The 20000-nt window shown below is 41.8% G+C and overlaps 3 protein-coding genes and 1 non-coding gene across 9 annotated transcripts in view; 2 read left to right on the top strand and 2 right to left on the bottom strand.

The window, feature by feature from the left end:
* The window catches only part of LOC105907496 (serine/threonine-protein kinase tousled-like 2), a 16498-nt gene extending 12767 nt beyond the window's left edge, over positions 1–3731 (bottom strand). Inside the window, exons 1-4 of one of the 2 annotated variants that reach the window (XM_031568617.2) lie at positions 3129–3731; positions 1591–1695; positions 1135–1203; positions 836–899 (exon numbers count right to left, since the gene is read on the bottom strand). In XM_031568617.2, coding sequence (XP_031424477.1) covers positions 836–899; positions 1135–1203; positions 1591–1671 — 214 coding nt within the window. In that variant the 5' untranslated portion in view covers positions 1672–1695; positions 3129–3731. The remainder of the gene's footprint in view (positions 1–835; positions 900–1134; positions 1204–1590; positions 1696–3128) is intronic. The other variant, XM_012835847.3, reaches the window with a different exon arrangement.
* A 515-nt stretch (positions 3732–4246) lies between these two features.
* si:ch1073-357b18.4 (uncharacterized protein LOC797129 homolog) lies at positions 4247–10494 on the top strand. 5 transcript variants are annotated; one of them, XM_031568655.2, is made up of 4 exons: positions 4247–5965; positions 6333–6368; positions 6591–6934; positions 8787–10494. In XM_031568655.2, exons 1-4 carry the CDS (start codon positions 5890–5892, stop codon positions 9420–9422), a joined length of 1092 nt encoding a protein of 363 aa, XP_031424515.1. In that variant the 5' UTR covers positions 4247–5889; the 3' UTR covers positions 9423–10494. The 5 variants fall into 5 exon arrangements, with proteins under 5 accessions (XP_031424515.1, XP_031424494.1, XP_031424521.1 ...); XM_031568634.2 differs by having other exon boundaries at positions 4248–6016; positions 8787–10490; XM_031568661.2 differs by having other exon boundaries at positions 4600–5965; positions 6594–6934; positions 8787–10489.
* A 615-nt stretch (positions 10495–11109) lies between these two features.
* trnar-ucg lies at positions 11110–11182 on the top strand. Its single transcript has one exon. It is a non-coding gene; the product is annotated as a tRNA-Arg (tRNA).
* A 4576-nt stretch (positions 11183–15758) lies between these two features.
* On the bottom strand, positions 15759–19429 carry mrpl58 (mitochondrial ribosomal protein L58). Its single transcript, XM_012835843.3, has 6 exons — positions 19179–19429; positions 18916–18949; positions 18661–18720; positions 18332–18414; positions 16533–16702; positions 15759–15963 (listed from the first exon to the last, which is right to left on the bottom strand). Exons 1-6 carry the CDS (start codon positions 19290–19292, stop codon positions 15879–15881), a joined length of 546 nt encoding a protein of 181 aa, XP_012691297.1. The 5' UTR covers positions 19293–19429; the 3' UTR covers positions 15759–15878.
* Positions 19430–20000: the final 571 nt, after the last annotated feature.

A 20000-nucleotide genomic window follows, 5' to 3' on the forward strand; every position in this document is an offset into this window, starting at 1 on the left:
TAGAGAACCACAGAGACATGAGAACCCAGATAAGGGAACAAGGACAGAACAGCACCATACAGAACCACAGAGACATGAGAACCCAGAGATGGGAACAAGGAGAGAACAGCACCATACAGAACCACAGAGACATGAGAACCCAGAGATGGGAACAAGGGGCCTCATTCTTGAACATTTTCTGAAATTTCTTCTGAAATGTTTCTTACGGACTTCGTAAAATCCAAGTAAGAAAAACATCTCCGCCAGATTCATGAACGCCTGAAAATGTGTTCTTACGCGGCAGAAGTGTTCTGAGCTGTGCTCCCCCGGAAGAGGTTTCTTAAATTGAAAGCGCGTTCTCGTGCACCTGGATTTGCATACATACACGCCCCGCCAGCTCCTTATAAGGGCACCCAAAACGTAGTGACGTGTGCAGTCGGAATCGACCGAATCCACGCGAAAGCAACTTGAAAGCGAGCCATGTCAAAGCGGAAAGCGAGCACCGGTCTAGTAAACGCAGATCTAACTTCACCGGTGCAGGTACTGTTGCAGGATGAAGGTGTCCATTCTATTCCACTATGGCTATATCAACGCGTTTGAGTTTAGTGCTTATTTATTTATTCACTTACATTTGCAGTGTTCGTGTAGTTCTTTTATTTATTTTATGACATCATGATGCCTCATAGAATCATGACTATAAATGTGAAACGTAATTGTTAATGATACAAATACTCATATTTATTATTATTATAATTATTTGAATCCGAGGAAGTCTGTAGAGTTGATGCGAACGCAATCACTAACGATTTCTCACAAATTCAGCCCTTAACACTTCTAAGAAAGTAGTAAGCCTTACCCCCATCATAGGGCTCTCCTTTTCTTTTCCTCATCCTCTGGTCGCTGCTCTTCTTCTCTGGAGTCTGTACACACACACACACACACACACACACACACACACACACACACACACACACACACGTCTATTTCAGAACAACCTGCAACATCATTCTAAATGGTGGATACATAACTGATTACATTATTTTAGACAGAAATCTAGAGGGTTGAGGGGATTCACTTCACACAGTGTGTGTGTGTGTGTGTGTGTGTGTGTGTGTGTGTGTGTGTGTGTGTGTGTGTGTGTGTGTGTGTACTTACCTCAAGTTCCTTGTCACTCAGTGACCCCACACTGCACAGGCTTTGGTTTGAGGACTCATTCCCTTGACCCTGGTGGGATACAAACACGCACACACACACACTAAGAATGATGTAATATGGTGAACACCAGAGGTCAAAAATATGATGTGATTGAGGTTGTGTAGCAGCACTCTCAAACAGGCTCTCCCGGTCAAGACCTGAGAGGGTTAGGGTTAGGTTCAAGACCTGAGAGGGTGTCACTGACTATACTAATCCACCTATCTGGATTGTAACAGTAATCTGTCCTCAATTGATAAGAACCCATTTAAAGGTAGTCCCAGTCCTAGATTCGGGGGAAACACGAATCTAGGACACGCACACGCACATATACAGTATATATATATAGTCCACAGTGTGCAGAAACACAGCCTGATGCCGAGCAGAGGCTCTAGTGGTGCTGGTTCTGACGGGCCTCACCTTGGCTACACCGACCCCAGTGAACCGGGCCTCCAGCAGCCCCTGGCGACGGGGGTCCAGACTGTGCAGCTCCTCCATCATGTCTGCTCAGAGAGCCCGCCGCACCTGAGGAGAGAGAAACAGGCAGATACGGACGTGAGTGTAGACGTGAGACACACGGGCAGACAGACAGACAGACATGGGTTAGACAGACACAGGTTAGACAGACACACATGTCCAGAGAAAGACAAGACAGACAGGTGAGAAAGACAGACAGTTCAAAAAGTCACACACGTTCCTGGAGACAGACAGAAACGTCCAGAGAGACAGACAGAAAGGTCCAAAGATAGACTGACACTGGTCAGAACATACGTGATGCATAATAACACGTTTCCCAGCTCTCAAAAAACTAGTAAATTCAATGAGAGGAATTTCCACTATTTTCGTTTTTCACAGGGAAATGGCATGACATGACCCATTAAAACAATGAAAGTATTCAACACAGAACTATCTGGTAAAGATGACCCATTACAGAAAGGCAGGAGACAAGTAGTGATGAAAACATGTGCACTATAAAGTCTGCGTTCAACGTTAAGTTACCTGTTGACAACTGGTAACTCTTAGACCATAATAGTGTCACATACAAACGTTTATGATGGACATGATGGGAATATTTTTGTTGGGAGTACGTTGTTTTGACACACATTAATACGTCCAGGCAATGTATGAACATGAGGTACTTTTCTTGACTAGCTGACGACCAAGTTTGATGTCAATTTATTGACTAACGGTACCGTTGGCTAAATCTGAGAAATAGCTATTGTTGTCTTAGCTAGCTAGCATAAACGCGCCAATATTGTAATTGCAGATGCCTATATCTACCTGAAATGAAATGTAAACACAATTTCACATAACGTGAAAATGAACTTTGAAGTTGTCTGCCTAAACGGGCACGCCTTTCAAAGGCTATATCTAGCTAGCATGCTACAGGTCTAGCCAAAACACAACTAGCTGAATCGTACACAAGTGTTAGCTAGTTATCCACCAAATCAGGTAATGCTAGCTAGCCTATAAGTAAACATGGCAACCATGTGACCACTATGTTTCCCTGTGTAACTGATTATTAGTAAATATCATAACATTTTTGGGACACATTGCTGATACAACCTATAACATAAAAACAATGGTCGCTAATCTTGCCATATTCCCAGTGCTAAAAAGATTGGTTCAAAGGCTGGTGGTGTTGGAGGCTTTGAGCTGATGGCTAGTACATTAGCAAGCTAATGGGTAACTCATTTGGGGTGACGTTAGTGTTAGCTGAGAAGCTAGTTGGTTGACTAACGTTTACAAACTGTCCACTCCATTAGTCACAATTCCAGGCTGCATATACTGATCAAGGAGTCATGTCTCAAAGTGTATAAAAATAATCGCTGTAAGATATTTCTCTAGCGACAACAGTTAGGTAGTGGAGTGGTGTGCTAATTTTTGTAGGCTAGCTAGCATAGTCTATTTGCTATATTGATACCATTGGCAGCTGCTAAAAACAAGTTTAACGTTACCTGCAGCGATGTTGCTTTTCACTGGGCTCAGTAGATTCCTACCTCCAAAAAATAATAACTGATGATTCTTTGCTTTCTAAAGACCACGTATTCTTCTACAGGTGGTGAACCATCTAATTTCTGTGGAGAAGTACTACCATATGCAGGCGTCCCCTTTCTTCTCTGAACTGCTAGTTTAAGATATCGTTACACCAGGCCGTGATCCTCGGGGTTTCCCTTATCCGCCAAGGTGCAACCCCTCGGCCAAGGACCACCAAAGCTAACGTTGCTCCCCCTTTTTTTCTACTAATGTTACTCAAGGGCCCCTCTTTTTCTCAGTGTTCGCAGTCATTTTCAAGCTCGCTAAAAAAAAGCTCTTTCTTTTGAAATCGCCTTATGAAAGGGTGCTCTTCAAATTATCCATTTTCTTCCTTATAATGATGTTCTCAATAGATGTTTAGCTATGTGATAGGCAAGAGGATGTCTCAAGCTGCATACAGGGGTTCCTAACACGGTTCATGTAGCTCAAGGGCCAGGCAAAAAAATTACCCTGACCTGAACGAATACTGTTTATTCCATAATCATTCTCTACACACCCAAGCCCCAAAACGTTGGCCAGATCACTGCCAGCTATATTACTCCAGAGAGAAACTAAGCGTGGCCATCTCTGCAAGTACATGTACAGTAAATCTCAATTAGACTAAGAAGTCTTTTGAAAATAGACCTACTCTACAAAGGTAGCCTTTAAATTAATATTATGTGCTATTTCCTGATTAAATGAAAAATTGGTGTATTTTCCATTGGTGTAACTAATTCCAATTACTCCATTGAGTTGCCAGATACATTTCTCACACATTCCCAAAGGACTACCTGAGCTGTTACTTCTGAAATGGTTGTGCTGTCATCCAGGTGAAATCCCCTTTTATATTAGATGGGGAGAGCTTTCAATGGATTAAGTGGGCTCCACTACAGCAGACTGTGACTGAAATAATGTGAGATGATCAGAAATATTTGAGATAAAACCAGATTCATTTTTCAGAGAGAGGGGTAGCACTGAAATTAGGGGCCCAGATTATGGATAGAAGCTCCCCAACATCACCTTAACAAACAACAACAACAAAACAACTGACCTCACCCAGGAGTATCACTTTTGTACTGTACATTTTCAATAATTTACCCTCAACAACACAATTTGTGCTGACTTTTACTACAAATCAATAATTCAGATGATTTGTAATACACACACTGGGCAGATCAGTGGGCAATTATTAGTGTAAAACAGCTAAATGACAAGGTCCACATGGTGGCTTGGTGACGGGTACGCTTCTATGTGAGTAGTAGTAGTTGTTGTTGTTGTAAATAGATAGATGGATAGACAGACTTTATTGATCCTTCAGGAAAGTCAGGCATCCAGCAGCATATACTACACATGAACACCAACATCACGCACCAGTGGTTTGGACATTTCACCTGAAATCTGGATATGAGCGCTGAGGGCTCGTATGGATGTGGTGGCTGTGGGATAAAGTCATGTGTCTCACAGCGCAAAAAGGTTGAGCAATACAATTAAAGGAGGTGTCTGTGATTCTAATCCAATGCATTTTTGCAGCAAATTGCCCTTCACAGTCCTCTCCCTGTCTGCTCTCAAGAATACCGCGGATGTACAGTCCCGGCACTGCAAATGGGAAATAAAGTGACTCGGGCGGCCGAGCCATACACGATTCCAACTCATCAACGCGTTGCTTCAGGAGCCTGGAAGGGAGGGGTATAATTTGATTGGTTGTTCAGCTCAAATATCAACAGTTAAAAGTATCATTAAATGAGTAGTAGTAGTAGAGGTAAGGGATATAATTTTGTTCAGCGGTAAGGGACAGAGTATTTTTATGAGTATTCAAAACAGGAGCACTTAGGCGTATATGTCTTACATTACTGGTTTGACTTTTGAAGAGACATAGTTTTATGAGAAAATGACATGGAAAAGTACTCATTTCCAGAAAACACAAAGCACATATTTCCTAGAAAAGTGCTCAAAGACAGAATCCAAAATTAATCTGCATCCACTAAAGCCATGATTGAGGCACACTGTGCCTTACCTTCTCTGCAGATTGGTCAAATAAGTGTTTGTAAACACCTCTATCAAACATATGGAATAGACTACTCAGAAATCATCCCTATATGAACATCTGATTGGCTGTATTTGAATCTTACACTGGACAAATAATAACAATAATAACAAGATGAATAACAATAATATTTTATGTTGAGACATGTCAATGGTGAGATAATAAGTTTGTCCTCATAATAACTGGCATGTCAAAGTGTACCTCTCCTATTGCTCCTTTTAACATATTCCGCCGAAACATTTGGTGTCATGACTGTTTTGCCAGAGACCAGGCAGGCACTGACGTCTGCGTTGGTGCAGGTCCTGCGTGCCGCGTAATGGTAACCAACCAATCAGCTTGCAGAAGCACGCAGAAGAGTTGCGCAGACTTTAACAAGAGCGCAGCCATCATTCTTTCAGCCTGGCTATTGTAGCCTACCAACAACAACGTTTGATAATTCATAGAAAACGAATAAGTACTTATAATGCGGTAATTTAATAGTTAAAAGTACAGATCACACTTTTTACCGAATGAAGTTGTAAAACTGTGCGTGTGACTCTATGGGTAGCTGTAAATGTAAGTTTGGTTAGTATCGTAGCATGAAGGAGTGAGTTACATTCAGGTAACCTCGTTAAAACAGACAGTGAGGCATCTTGCCAGCAAGCAAATTCAGCGCAGCCATGGACGTGAAGCCGAAGGCCGAGCCCTTTGCAGACGACTGTGTAGTGGCGCTCTCGGGCGCCTACTGTTCTGAAGGTACGGATCCACAGAGCGACCAAGCGGCAGATCCTACCCCGATCATGCTGTGTGAGTTTGCCACTCTATTTAACACCATCAATGTAAACATTTTAGACAAACGTAATTCGATCTCCAGTTCATCAAATACAGAAGTTAATGAAATGTTTCATTTATTGCCGGACGAGTAATCGACGCAGTAGGATAATTATTTACACATTAGCTCAAATGTTTAATATTAAATAAAAAAAATATAGTATTCAATACATGAATGATTAAAACAAATGTGCATGGTTGTCAGGATATTAAGAGGGTTGGCGAAAGCGATGACTTGTAAAAAGTAATTAGTATTAGATAAGCATCAACAAACCATTATGTTCGTCAACAGACTTCACCTCCAAAGAGAGCAGCAAAGTCCCTTTAGGTGAGTTGCTGACCTAATTTCCATGTATGTGTGCACCTGGGTGTTTTGTAGGCCTAGGCCTATGTGTGTTGGCGTGTGTGTTTCATGTTAATGTTTGTGTGTGTGTGTATGTGTGCCTGAAGTGTTCCCATTTTATGTACATTTGTGTGCACATGCATTTGAAATTGATTACACTTTTTCACACTATGCCCTGTTTATGTTTGTGTGTGTGTGTGTGACTAGCAGCGTTGACCAACGGTGCTACTGGCTCCCAAGATGTCATCCCCGGTGTAGCCTGTCCGATGGGCGTGCGAGGCCCCAGCGAAGCGGTGTCGAGCTCGTCTGAGTTCACACACGACGCCATCATGCTGCTGATCGAGGCCATGGCGGCGCGCTGGGACCTCTACGGGCAGCGGGAGCGCTCGCGCCTCTTCCAGAGTGTGCAGCAGGAGCTGGAGGGGCACGGCTACCCGCTGCCCGTCGAGAGGATCCGCCGCAAGTGGAACAACCTCATCGTCACCTACAAGCGCGTGAAGGAGCGATGCAGGGGCCGCGGGCAGGCCAGGACCTCGTGGGAGTACTACGAGGTGAGGTCACACCATCATGATTTGGAAGGAACCTGCATACATCAAGATCCAAAACCGTGTATATAAATCACAATCAGTATATCACAAGCACCATAAGTATATCATAGTCAGAATCAGTCTATCAGAAGCACAATTTAATTCAATTTGATTTAAATAGCACCAAAACAATAAAATTGCCTCAAGGCACTTTACAGAGTATAACAGTATGAAATGTTTACAGTTTTTCTCGATTGCTTACACACATTTTTTGAAAGCATGCCTTGTTTTCTCAAAACTCTAAACACATATCCCTAAACCACTAACACAAAATGCAAAACCCTTTATATCTCCTGCAAAATGCTACCTTGCTTTCAAAAGGGTATTTTGTTTTCAAATGACAAACACAGACCATTATATGAGTAGACATTCTAAGCATCGATTGAACACTGATGTGCTCAATGGAAAACACAACTATGAAATGGGAAAACACCAGTATGAAGGCCTTATCAGGAGCATTATGCCTTTTCATGACCAGTGTTACTGTACGCTTTCTCCTGTTGTAAAATATTGTAGCTGTATAATGTTTTTACTCAAATATAAAACAACACACAAATATACAGTAAAAACTCAAATATTTCTTTATTTTTTCCAAAAGTGCTGTAGCCTATACGTCACAGCAAACACAACTGAATGTGTAAATGATTTGCACAGAACAAACAATAAGATATAGGCCAGTACAGTCAACAAAAAAAGAAAGAAAAATGTAAAATAAAAAAGGACAAAAAACTACTGCATCCTGTTCTAGCTCAAGACAATATTGACAATGTTGTATCAGAAATAGTGTTGAAACACTTGAAAATAACATTGGATTGGATTACAATACAGTACAGTAATGTGTCAGTGCTGATAGGACGCAATCAGTTGTGGAAATTTATATGACTTACTTGCACATAGTCATAGCATAATTGTTTGACTGTCAGAGTTTCTGACAAAAGGCACCCTGTACACCTGCTTCATTCTCAAGGTGTTCCGCCTTAGAACACAGTCCACTCCACTGTGGCTAGGTTCACTGTATTGATGTTTAGGAATATGTCTTGGTCATCAATGGTTGCACTTTGTATTTGTTTACGTAATTTTACAAATACAGTACAATGTAAAATACGCTAAATACAAGAATACTATGCTCCTGATAAGGCATTCAAACTAGTGTTTTCCTGTCATAGTAGTGTTTCTTACCTATTCCCTCTTCTGAATGTCCGGAGAATGGATGCAACTGAGAAGGGGCTTATGTTTGGTTGAACCCTATGGCCAGCCTCCTGCATGGTTGACCACATGGTTGACCACAGTGGCCCGAATCTCATCAGAGATAATGGCTCTCCTTCTTGTTCTTTCTCTTCATCCTCTTCCTCCTTCTCCTCTTACTCTCACTCCTCTGCCTTTCTGATCACCTCTCACTTCAATGTTGCCATCAATTGTTCTCCAAACCAGGAGCTCACCTGTGGCCATCATATTGCTAAAGGTTTGATTTCAAATTGCACAACAGCCTTGGAAATGGAAGTTTTGCCATTTGAATAGCAGTGTGTTCTGTCTGAAAACAAGGAGGTTTTGGCATTGATGAAGTGTGCAAAGTAGTGAGGATGGTGTTTAGTGTTTTGAAGAAAGTGTGGCTAACAATTGAAATCTGTGGAGAAAGCAGATAATTGTGCTTATAGTTTATCAGAATTGGTTTAGGGAGTTGGCACATGAGTTACAGGTTGTGGTCATTGTGTTCCAGTTTTAGTGTGTAATCAATCGAGAAAAACAGTATTATTGTCCATAATAACCAGATCCATCTTAATCTGTGTCTTTCTCTCTCTCCATCCCTGGTACCCAGCAGGTGATGGATGCGGTGCTGGGGAAGACAGAGATCGCTCAGGGCAGCTCGGCCTCTGCCACACTGCTGGGGTTGGCCACGACGGCACAGGCAGCAGCGCTGTGTGATGTGCGCCCGCCTGCGGGCATCTCCACCGCTGTGCCTTCCTGCCTCTTCTCTAGCAACATAATCGCCTCTGCAACTCAGGTGCCCACCCTAACCCCGCAAAGGGCCACACCACCTCCGCCCACCCTCACCCCAACCCCGCCTCTATGCCCCTCTCCTCTAAACACCCCATTGAGTATTTCGGATTCTTCAACCTTATCACCACCCCGACCGAAAATGACCTTTGTGCCCTCATCCCGCCGAAAGTCTCGCCGCGCGCCCTCCATGGGAGTGCCCACATTTCTGAGCCAGCCTCAGGGGCAGGCGGAGCGGCGTGGCACCATGCTGCGGGGGTACCTGAGTGCCCAGGAGCAGCGCGCCCTGCTGGACGAGCAGCGCCAATGCAGGCAGGAGGCGCGGGAGCGACGCAGGGAGAGGACAGCCAATCGCGTAGCGGAGGCGGTGGGTAGGATGGCCACGGCGCTAGAGCTCATCTCCTCCAAACAGGACACCATCATCGCACTGCTGCAGAGGCTAGCCGACAAACACTGAGGCTGGAGAGCACAGGACACCATCATCGCACGGCTGCAGAGGCTCACACCCACTGAGCCTGTAGAGTTATAAGTTACAAGTCTTTTATTGTCAGCTGACAGACTAATAACCCACCCAGACTTCAATAAATCCATGTACGAATCCAAGGATCTGTTTCAGCCAGAGGTTGTAGGTGCATTAGAGAGCCTTGCTTTAAGACATGAAGTAGTCCTACTCAGTGGGATTCACAAACAATGGATTAGGACCTAGAATCCATGGCAATCAAAGGCATTTTTTGAGTATCATCAAGATGGTTCAAGCTTGGCGTTTGACAGTTTTAATCAAAACAGGTGCTGACTAGCATACCTTTAACCTTAAGCTCTAATTCATTAATTTTGCTTTGTAAATCTTTACTGACTCCTGTGTGTCTAATGCAGTAGTCTATAGTGTGCCTACAGTATATATCATAGAAACCATGCCAACCAAACTCACCCTGAGGCAACAAAATGGTTGTTTTAATATTTGTCATACTTTTATTATGGACAATAGCCTGTTGAAATACATATATGACTTATATTTATATGACAGATTTAAATGACTTATGCTACTTTTCTTCTGTGAAAACGGAAATGATATCTTGCATCACTCATTGCAATCATTGAAATGTGGGGAGCGTGCCTATGTTCCCACAGCCCAATGTTCACACAGCCCAATGTTCACATAGCCCTATGTTCCCACAGCCCTATGTTCCCACATTTCTAAGAGCTTTTTCAAAATTAGGTCTTATGTTCCCACAGCTCTGTGTTCCCACATTTCTAATATTCATTACAAAATTAGGCCCTATGTTCCTACAGTTCCCACATTTCTACCCCTGCCTGGTAGTTAAGGGTTCACCATTCCGTAGCTGGCGATTTGAAGGAGCTAGCTAGCTTCCCAACTCTAACCTTAACCTTAACCCTAGAACATAGGGCTGTGGGAACATCGGGACTCATTTTTCAAAATAAATCTGGGAACATAGGTATGTGGGAACATAGGGCCTAATTTGCAAAATTGTCAGTGAAAAAAAAAATCCTTAGAAATGTGGGAACATAGATAGGGCTGACCCCGAAATGTGCTGCATATGAAAAAGGCAGAGTAAAATGTCATTAAAAATAAATATTCTGTCTATCGGTACAAAACAACAAAGGTTGTTCAATGAATTACATGGTTTCGTCTGTTAATTGTAGTTTAGTGTCAATTCTGTAATAATGCTTTATCACGTACTTCAGGATCTACTTTACCTCTGATGCTTCGAAGAGTAACTTAATGTTGCCAGTGAGATGGATTTACACGACGTCAGATACCTAGTTAGAGTGAATGTGATTAGTTTCTTCATTGTACAAATTTGCCATGGCGAACTTATGTGTTGCTTGATAGTCTGTGCAGAACCCCAATTAACATAGAATGAGACACCAACTCATAGTAACAACTAGCGAGCTACGGAGTTAGCTACATTAGCAACCAAGCTAATGCTGTAACTAGCTAGGCTATTTATTACATATCTGCCAGTTCTTCGCAGTATATGATGGTTACTTTGTAGAATCTTTAAGCCTAGGGTTTTGATAATTATCTGCTTTACAGGTTGATATATAATGTCGTTTCGCAGAGAACAATAAAGTAAATAACAGTAAAGAATATAAGTCCATGGTCTGGCCACATGTACCGTGTTGACCGCGTGGCCTAATGGATAAGGCGTCTGACTTCGAATCAGAAGATTGAGGGTTCGAGTCCCTTCGTGGTCGCCTTTTTTCTTCTCTGAAAGTTTTCTCTTTTGAGACAGTTAAGACGTGCAGTATACGGAAAAAAAGTAAACGACGCAGCTCGAAGTTAATGATTTTGTTGCCGTTTCGTGATTTCCGCTGAGAAAAAAAAAATTCTTCGTGCAAATAAAGAGCCCCGTGCTCAGTCAATTCTCCCTGAACAAACAATGATGATGATGAAATAGAACTTTAAAGTTTCAAGTGTTGCGTAGCAACCCACGACTTGCTCACTTCAAGTTACAATGACTTTGCGTACCGTTAAATGACCGGACTACTTGCGAAATGATATGAATCAGAATTTGAAGCACAAAACCCGTTGCCAATGACAGCGGTCATTTGTCGCAGCGGTTGAATATAAATAAATTACCGAGCTGTGGACGTTGGGGTGGCCCATTCAAATCAACGGAACTTTTTGGAACATTCTGAAGAGCCGTATAATAACGTTTGATATTATGATTCATTGGTATCTGGCCCTTGATCGACACAGAATGTTAGACATCAGAATCTTCATAATCCTGTCAGCCAAAAATATTTACGACCTTCACTGGAACTGAAATATGCAGCAGAGTGGCGCAGCGGAAGCGTGCTGGGCCCATAACCCAGAGGTCGATGGATCGAAACCATCCTCTGCTAGTTTTAACTCGTCTACAATTGCATCAGGAACTGCGTTAACAGCAAGAATCAATGGCCCATGCCTACCGTACCGTACCATACCTACCGTAAATTATTTCATAGATCAGCTTTGCTTCCACATGTGAAGCAGTGGAGGCTCCTGAAAAAAATTCTTAGGGGGGAGCAATATTTTTGATAATGATTAAGGCGACTCTTTCAGTAGTTACATTTAGCAAGACAATTGTATCAATTTGTTGTTAGCTGATTAACTCATACAGCAATATTTTTTTGTCCACTAGATGGCAGGACACAACAGAAAGATTTTCCCCTCTAGCTACCAGGATCCTTTATAGTCAGGTGGCTTAACAACGCGATCGTGACAAGAGTGATAAAAGCATGACATTTGGCACACAATTAGCTTATATCCTACTAAAACATATTAGAAGGGGTGCCCAAGTGAAACTGCTCATTTTTTCGTTTTAATGAGATATTAAGTTTTGACCTAAATCAAGATATGCGTTACCTGTGGTCCGATTTTCAAAACGGTTATTTTGCCTAGTAATGCTTACCAAATAAGTAATAAATCAGTTATTTTTGCATGTTTGTGTTTTCTTGTTTGTTTTTGATATCCACTAGTTCAAACAAATGTCCCTTTAGGTAGCAAAACAGACAAAAAGACTTGTGCCCGTGCGCGCGCTCATCCAAGATGGCGGGAAAGACGTAATTCTGCTATATGTAAAACCGTTATTTTACCACCATTTAAAACCATATTTGCGTTTGTATCTTTTATATGTATAAGGACTGTAATATTTTATTAAAGATTTGCTTCAACATCATTAAAATAGCACCAACAAAGGCGCATTACAGTACCAGTAGGCTACCGCAGAAAAACGGTAAAATTGGAGCAGATTGAGCGTGTCTTTTCCTACATCAAAACTGATCATATGAGGAATGTGCTGTTATAAATTGACAAATGTGATGATGAAAAATGAACAAGTCAATAGCATTTATCGAGCTTATCGAGTACATAGAAGAATGTAGCTATTAAAAAAGGAACTCATATGTTTAAACTTTCTGAGCTGTCGTTGTACATCAAGAGGCTTGAAGATATTGGAGTTAAGAAAACTATAAATAAAACCAGGTTAATCAATGTCTTGCTAGAACATTACAAAGAGACTCTTTAAGAACAAACTGATGGAAGAAACACCGTTTTAGATTTCCGGGATGCAATAAGCAGGCTATTGAAGGATGCTTTGAAACAACACAACTTTTCAGAAGACGCCGAAATTCTAGCGAGGCCTGCAACAATTGTAGGCTAAGGAAAGACATTTTTGCACACAAAGGATTTATTTTTTCTGGGTGCTTTCCAATGGACTGCCATTCAAAATATTAACCGTCAAGCTTAAAGTCTCTCGTTTCTATCATTCTTTATGGTCTCAACATAGAGGATCAAGAGAAGTCTGAAAGCCAGGCATGTTTGGCCAAAACTGGCCAAACTCGCATTTCAGCATCTCGTGAGCCACCCCTACCACTATATGTTGGGCTAAATATGCATAGCTCCACTAGAAGTAAGACATTGATAGAAAACATATACCAAATGGGCATTTCTGTTTCCTATGATCGTATCATTGAGATAGAATACTGGCTAGAGACGTCTCTTTGCGAGCGCTACAAGGCCAGATTGGAGTGCGCTCATGTTCTTAAGGGCTGAATTTGTGATAAATCGTTGATGAGTGCGTTCACATGAATTCTACAGGCATCAATAATTATAATAATAATAAATACAAGAATATTTGTATCATTAACAATTACGTTTCACATTTATAGTCATGATTCTACGAGGCTTCGTGATAAATAAAGAAAGAAAACGAGAACGCTCGTTCAATTTAAGAATCAGTGCACACTTTGGCCGTTTAAGAACACATTTCCAGGCATTCATGACCGGTGGAGATCTTTTCTTAGGTTGAAGATATTAAAGACACTTAACAAAATGTGCGAGAATGAGGTCCATTGCTCACAATCCCAGCTCCACGACATCAGTCTCCTCATTTCACGGAACTGGTATCAGCATCTTTCAGTTTACAACAGAAAGTGTGCCTGGCGAAAATAGGCCCCCACTAGTTCTGCCGTGTGGAACAGAGCACCAAGGATAACCAAAGAGCTATGTAACGGTCTCTGCAGTTGCAATAAGCACAAGTTCAGTTTCCGTTCCAGCCTGCAAAATAACACCACTTCACGGCAATGTTAGCATTAGGTTTGGATGACTATCCCCAAGTGTCTATACTGTATGCAGAGAGCTGATTACGTGCACCTGCAAACAGCGCTGCTCACGTTGCAAATGTGTTCAAGAAAAGTTGAGATGCAAGCCAATGTGTTAATGTGATTGTCCAGAGAGCAAATCGTAGAGCTATTTATAACAGCACATTCCTCATATGATCAGTTTTGATGTAGGAAAAGACATGCTCAATCTGCTCCAATTTTACCGTTTTTCTGCGGTAGCCTACTGGTACTGTAATGCGCCTTTGTTGGTGCTATTTTAATGATGTTGAAGCAAATCTTTAATAAAATATTACAGTCCTTATACATATAAAAGATACAAATGCAAATATGGTTTTAAATGGTGGTAAAATAACGGTTTTACCTAACAGATATAGCAGAATTACGTCTTTCCCGCCATCTTGGATGAGCGCGCGCACGGGCACAAGTCTTTTTGTCTGTTTTGCTACTTAAAGGGACATTTGTTTAAACTAGTGGATATCAAAAACAAACAAGAAAACACAAACATGCATAAATAACTGATTTATTACTTATTTGGTAAGCATTTCTAGGCAAAATAACCGTTTTGAAAATCGGACCACAGGTAACGCATATCTTGATTTAGGTCAAAACTTAATATCTCATTAAAACGAAAAAATGAGCAGTTTCACTTGGGCACCCCTTCTAATATCTTTTAGTAGGGTATAAGCTAATTGTGTGCCAAATTTCATGCTTTTATCACTCTTGTCACGATCGAGCCTAAATTTTGCATTAAGCCACCTGACTATTATAAGCGAAAATGATGTGGCTCCACAATAAATGATCCCACCAATTCATTATTCACATTACTCAAATGTTGTTTGATGTAAAATAGCTTAACAGGACACATGATATGTCCGGTAACAACATAAAGAAGGCGGCAACATATCTTGAAAGTATTGGTTTACAAAAGCAAAATAATTCATCACATAGAAATTAACTCAGTGTTAGTGCAAGTAGCGAACATTCACACTGTGAAACCTATGAAAAGTGACAGTGGTATATAGAAATACAGACCGCGTTAGCCACTTCACAGCCTGCTAGCCACGATTTTCTTTCGTACCATTTCTTGGATGTAGGAGTTCCCCCCTTTTGTAGAAACCTGTTGAATGGATACATTTGGTTTAGGAGGTCCTTGTTGTTTTGTTGTCAATGTATCTTCATTAGTACGCCGACTAAAAGGAGTTTCTTTCAAGGAGCGAATGGAGTTGTTGCACTGAACGTTAGCCATCTTGACAGTGACTTGATCAAACTCAAAGCCGTATGACGTCCTTACGCAGTTACGTATGACGAAAGCACGGTGGGGCGAGCCCTCCCCGAACCGATGGATTGCATTGAGAGCCGTTTCGTGAAAAATAAAATATTTAACGTAAGTCTATGAGAGACGTCTGGGGCGATTTTCAATTTGCCCAAAATCGTCACCATTTTAAGCACGACTTTAGCCTGGTTGGACAATAACATTCAGAGGCAGATCAGACGGTCTAATGGTATAATCGGACAGGAACAAAATCTCTCCTTTCCCCGTTTAGCAGTGCGACGCCCAAATCGCCCTTATGGACGAACCGCCTCTGTGAACCAGTGTTATGATCCTGTGGTAACCGAGTCTCTACATAAAAATGTAACTACAATTAAATTTGACAAGAAAACATAATTTTTACAAAAGAGGTGCTTTATTCATTATTTTCATAAATAAATAAATAAATTGAACTTCAATGGAAGTATTTACAGGACTGCAGTCTGGCTTCTTTTAAGAGATGTATATTCCCTCATTTTAGTCAAAATCCACACGCCGTGACTGCTTCAGCGTAGAGAGAAGTTTCTTCCGTTTCAGGCGCTCCTGATTTCTCTTCTCCAACCTAAATAGAGAGGCATTATAGAGACATTATAAGGGGACATGTCAGATCATCTCTCTCTCTCTCTCTTACACACACACACACACACACACACACACACACACACACACACACACACACACACACACACACACACACACACACACACACACACACACACACACACACACACACACACACACACACACACACACACACACACACACACACACACCTCTTTACATGTGCTGACTATATTAAAATTTTCTTCTACAGTAACCCTAAAAACAGGGTGATGAACTGTGATGAAACACATCCGTGCTGATGTTCATATTGACAACATTTATTTTATGGATTGAAAATGGCTCAACACCCCATCTACTGTTTAAAATAATCCTGAACCTGGCAAGGCTGATGTTGACATAGTCACATCTCTACACATCTCTGGTACATCTCTACGTCATGATATTCATAGACTCTCAGCCCCCCCCACCGGGACATTACAGTGTGGTCCTAAGAGTGATTGATTTCTGTTTGGCCCTGAGAGCGTCTGATCAGGCAGTGAGAAGGGCACCCTCAGGCTGGGACGTTACCGTTGGGCCCTGAGAGCGAGGTCCTCTTCTGAGGGCTCTGGAGGTGTGTAGCTGGCCTCCGAGATCATGTGGCGGATCTTCTGAAGACATTCGTCCAGGTTCCGGTGCTGACTGCGACTCACCTCCGAGGTGACCACCAGCTCCCCCGCCTTGTTCATACGGGTCTTATACTGGAGCAGGAGTGAAGGAATGAGCACATGAATAAATGAATGAATGAATGAATGAATGAATGAAATAATGAATGAATTAATGAATAAATGAATTAATGAATGAATGAATACATTAATGAATGAATGCAACACAAACATAGATGAAAGAATTAATGTTCACAGGGTATCCCTTGGCAACTACGAGAAACAAGCCTGCCTTACACCAGCAATTACAGTTGAGGTCAAAGGTTAACGTACACTTACACTAAAAGCCCCTGTAGGTAGAGATAACGTATTTCCACTGGGATCCGTATTGAAACCGGAAGTTGGAACTTTACTTCGGTCTCTGGTTGGTTAAAACTTGTCATCTGACCTGAACAGCCAATCACTTGTGTGTTTAGCCGTATGACTTCGTAAAAGTTCAGTTAACAAGTCAGTTGAGTATTGAGCCGTATAACTTCACAGAAAAAAAATTATAATACAAAAACCGATTGTTTAAAAGGCAGGCGATCGACACAATTTCTCAACGAAAAAGTAAAGGTCCTGGTATTAGCCAGTCAAACGGAGTAAAGTACCCACTTCCGGTTTCAATACGGATCCCACCGGAAATACGTTATCTCTACCTACAGCCCCATTCCAGAAGAATTGGTATGTTGTTCTACTGAGCTCCCCCTAAAGTTGCGGAGTGCAGCTTACTTTTACATCACTGTCGTGAATACAAATTGCGCTTCGAGACCCCTTAATGGACAATTTACACGTGTATTTGTTGACAAGCTGAAGGATATGGAACCGGCAAACACAACGGCAGAAGCCAAAGAAGCATGTAGACTGACAAGGCAGAGTAATATAACAAGATTTTGCACAAATATGACTCTGCATAGTTTTATTTATTGTGACATATAAGAATAACAAAAAAAAAAGAATGACATATTTAGATTTTGTTGAAATACTGCTCACGTTTTCATACATTGTTTTCTAAGCAGTTGAATGTGGAGTATGTGTAATCTAATCAAATGTGGTTGGAAACATGCTTCATATACATTGGACACTGTAATTTAGGGTTAGGGTTGGTTACTTTTTTTTTCTTATTCTAACCCTAATCCCCATAAGCAAAAGGATAGGGATATTACATGTTTAAGTAGCCTTTTTGAAATTGTACATAAAAATGGCTGTAACTTGATAAATAATTCCCCCATGGATCTAATATTTGGCATTTCTCCATCATATTGATTCCACCAGAACAAAAAGAAAAAAATGAAGGTGGGGAAGTTTAGGTTGAATTGCCACGGAATAACCCTGTTGGTTTTTGTCGTCCTGAAGTGAACTGAATGACACTTCCATGGCGGAGTCTAGGGTTAGTCAGGCCACTCACCCTTAGCAGCAGCTCAGAGTCTAGGGTTAGTCAGGCCACTCACCCTTAGTCTAGGGTTAGTCAGGCCACACACCCTTAGTCTAGGGTTAGTCAGGCCACACACACACACACACACACACACACACACACACACACACACACACACACACACACACACACACACACACACACACACACACTCATCCTTAGTCTAGGGTTAGTCAGGACTGGGTTAGTCAGGCCACACACACACACACACACACACACACACACACACACACACACACACACACACTCACCCTTAGCAGCAGCTCAGAGCGCACCTCTGCTGGGATCCAGTCAGCTGTCTGCACATGGAAACGAACCTCTGCTTTGGAGTTCACTACACACACATACATGTGGAGACACACAAACACACACCACTCGGATTTAGAAGTTGCTAAATTATACACAGCCAGGCAGAAATGTCACCTTGAGAGGTTTGAAGCTCTTAAACACACACGCACGCGCGCGCGCACACACACACACACACACACACACACACACACACACACACACACACACTTCCTCTAATCCGCATGTAATTATCTGAGGTATTCATTTAGAGCCCAGTACCCGCCCTGGTTACCTTTGTTTACATGTTGGCCACCGGGTCCACTGCTGCGACTGTAGCGGATTTTCAGGCGATCTGCAATGACAAACGGGGACTGAGCAAATGAAGACATGAGGACTGAATGCAGTGACACAGTCTACCTACTTGAGGAATGTTTATCGAACCAAGAGTAGAGTAGCCTACATTGGAGCAGATATCCTGTTAACTACAGATAACCAACTTCCAAGAGTTATGAAGTTGAAGAGTGGATATTGAATATAAACTACACACCAACTGGAATACCCACGGGTCCACTTTGGTCATCCTGCAAAAGATAAACACAGCTATTTAGAACTCAAGCATGGCTCGAGACCCGATACTGTAAGACCTGATATCACTTATATAAGAGACATGCACACTTAGTCCCGTGAGAAGTACAAACAAACAATCGGTAAATATATCTAGTTTGAAAACGTTTCGTTCTATGACAGGCAGTATATCAAGAGACGTTAGCTGAGGTAAACTGATAAAGTGTGGTCATAGCAATGGGTTACCTGTTCACTGTAATTGTCAGATCTGCTGTTTCCATACGGAAAACACTGGAAAGGATATGCTCTGTTTAAAACAAGAGCTCTGTGCCCAAGCTGCCGTACAGGAAACATGATCATGCAATTTGAAAAGTAAAGTGCAGAGACAAATGCGAAGGACACATTCGGAAAACCTTCACTTCAATCAGAGACACAGGGTCAGTATTTTACACACTAGACAGCATGACGCTCCTGCGTTGTTTCCGCACTCATTGGCAAAAAAACACGCATGCGCATCTGAGGTCATCGTGATTTCAATGGGCGATGTCTCCCTCTAGTGGTCACTCTAATGAACTACATATTTGTGGGAGTTTGGTTGACATCTTCCTTTCCTCCTTGGAATTATCCTAAATACACTCGTATGACAGACAAAGCAAAACAAATCTTCTGGATAAACCGATGATTGCTAATAGAACTGACTATTCCCAGTTTTACATTCTAGGATACCCGTTACTACAGACTATGCTACTAAATTGCAGCCAATTTGAACTGCAAGACTAATAGACTCGCTCACATTTTTAATTCTGTAAATGATTAAGTAGCCTGAATAATAAATTCATATCTTCAGTCAATATAAGGCTTATATAAATATGATATCTGTAGACCTGACTGACAAATTTTCACTTACTCTTGAGCAGTTAAATGTAATGACTACTGTGCACGTATGAGACCCAGAGCTCAGTGTACCTGCACTGAGTCGGCCTACTCTGCGCTTTGCCAAACCCCGAACAGTATTTATCCTGGAGGTAGTAGGCTATGCTGTGTCACACTGGCCGACTGGATGCATAC

Source organism: Clupea harengus, chromosome 1, assembly GCF_900700415.2.
Source record: "Clupea harengus chromosome 1, Ch_v2.0.2, whole genome shotgun sequence".
Classification (NCBI taxonomy): Eukaryota; Metazoa; Chordata; class Actinopteri; order Clupeiformes; family Clupeidae; genus Clupea; species Clupea harengus.

Bases quoted from the DNA above. Each gene is read 5' to 3' on its own strand.
- si:ch1073-357b18.4 (XM_031568634.2), top strand. From the start codon at position 5,890: ATGGACGTGAAGCCGAAGGCCGAGCCCTTTGCAGACGACTGTGTAGTG. The intron at 6,017-6,332 runs GTGAGTTTGCCA...GTTCGTCAACAG, and splicing joins TCCTACCCCGATCATGCTGT to ACTTCACCTCCAAAGAGAGC. The intron at 6,935-8,786 runs GTGAGGTCACAC...CCTGGTACCCAG, and splicing joins CCTCGTGGGAGTACTACGAG to CAGGTGATGGATGCGGTGCT.
- mrpl58 (XM_012835843.3), bottom strand. From the start codon at position 19,292: ATGATCATGTTTCCTGTACGGCAGCTTGGGCACAGAGCTCTTGTTTTA. The intron at 18,950-19,178 runs GTAACCCATTGC...TATCTTTTGCAG, and splicing joins CTGACAATTACAGTGAACAG to GATGACCAAAGTGGACCCGT. The intron at 16,703-18,331 runs GTGAGTGTGTGT...CTCCTGCTCCAG, and splicing joins GCTCTGAGCTGCTGCTAAGG to TATAAGACCCGTATGAACAA.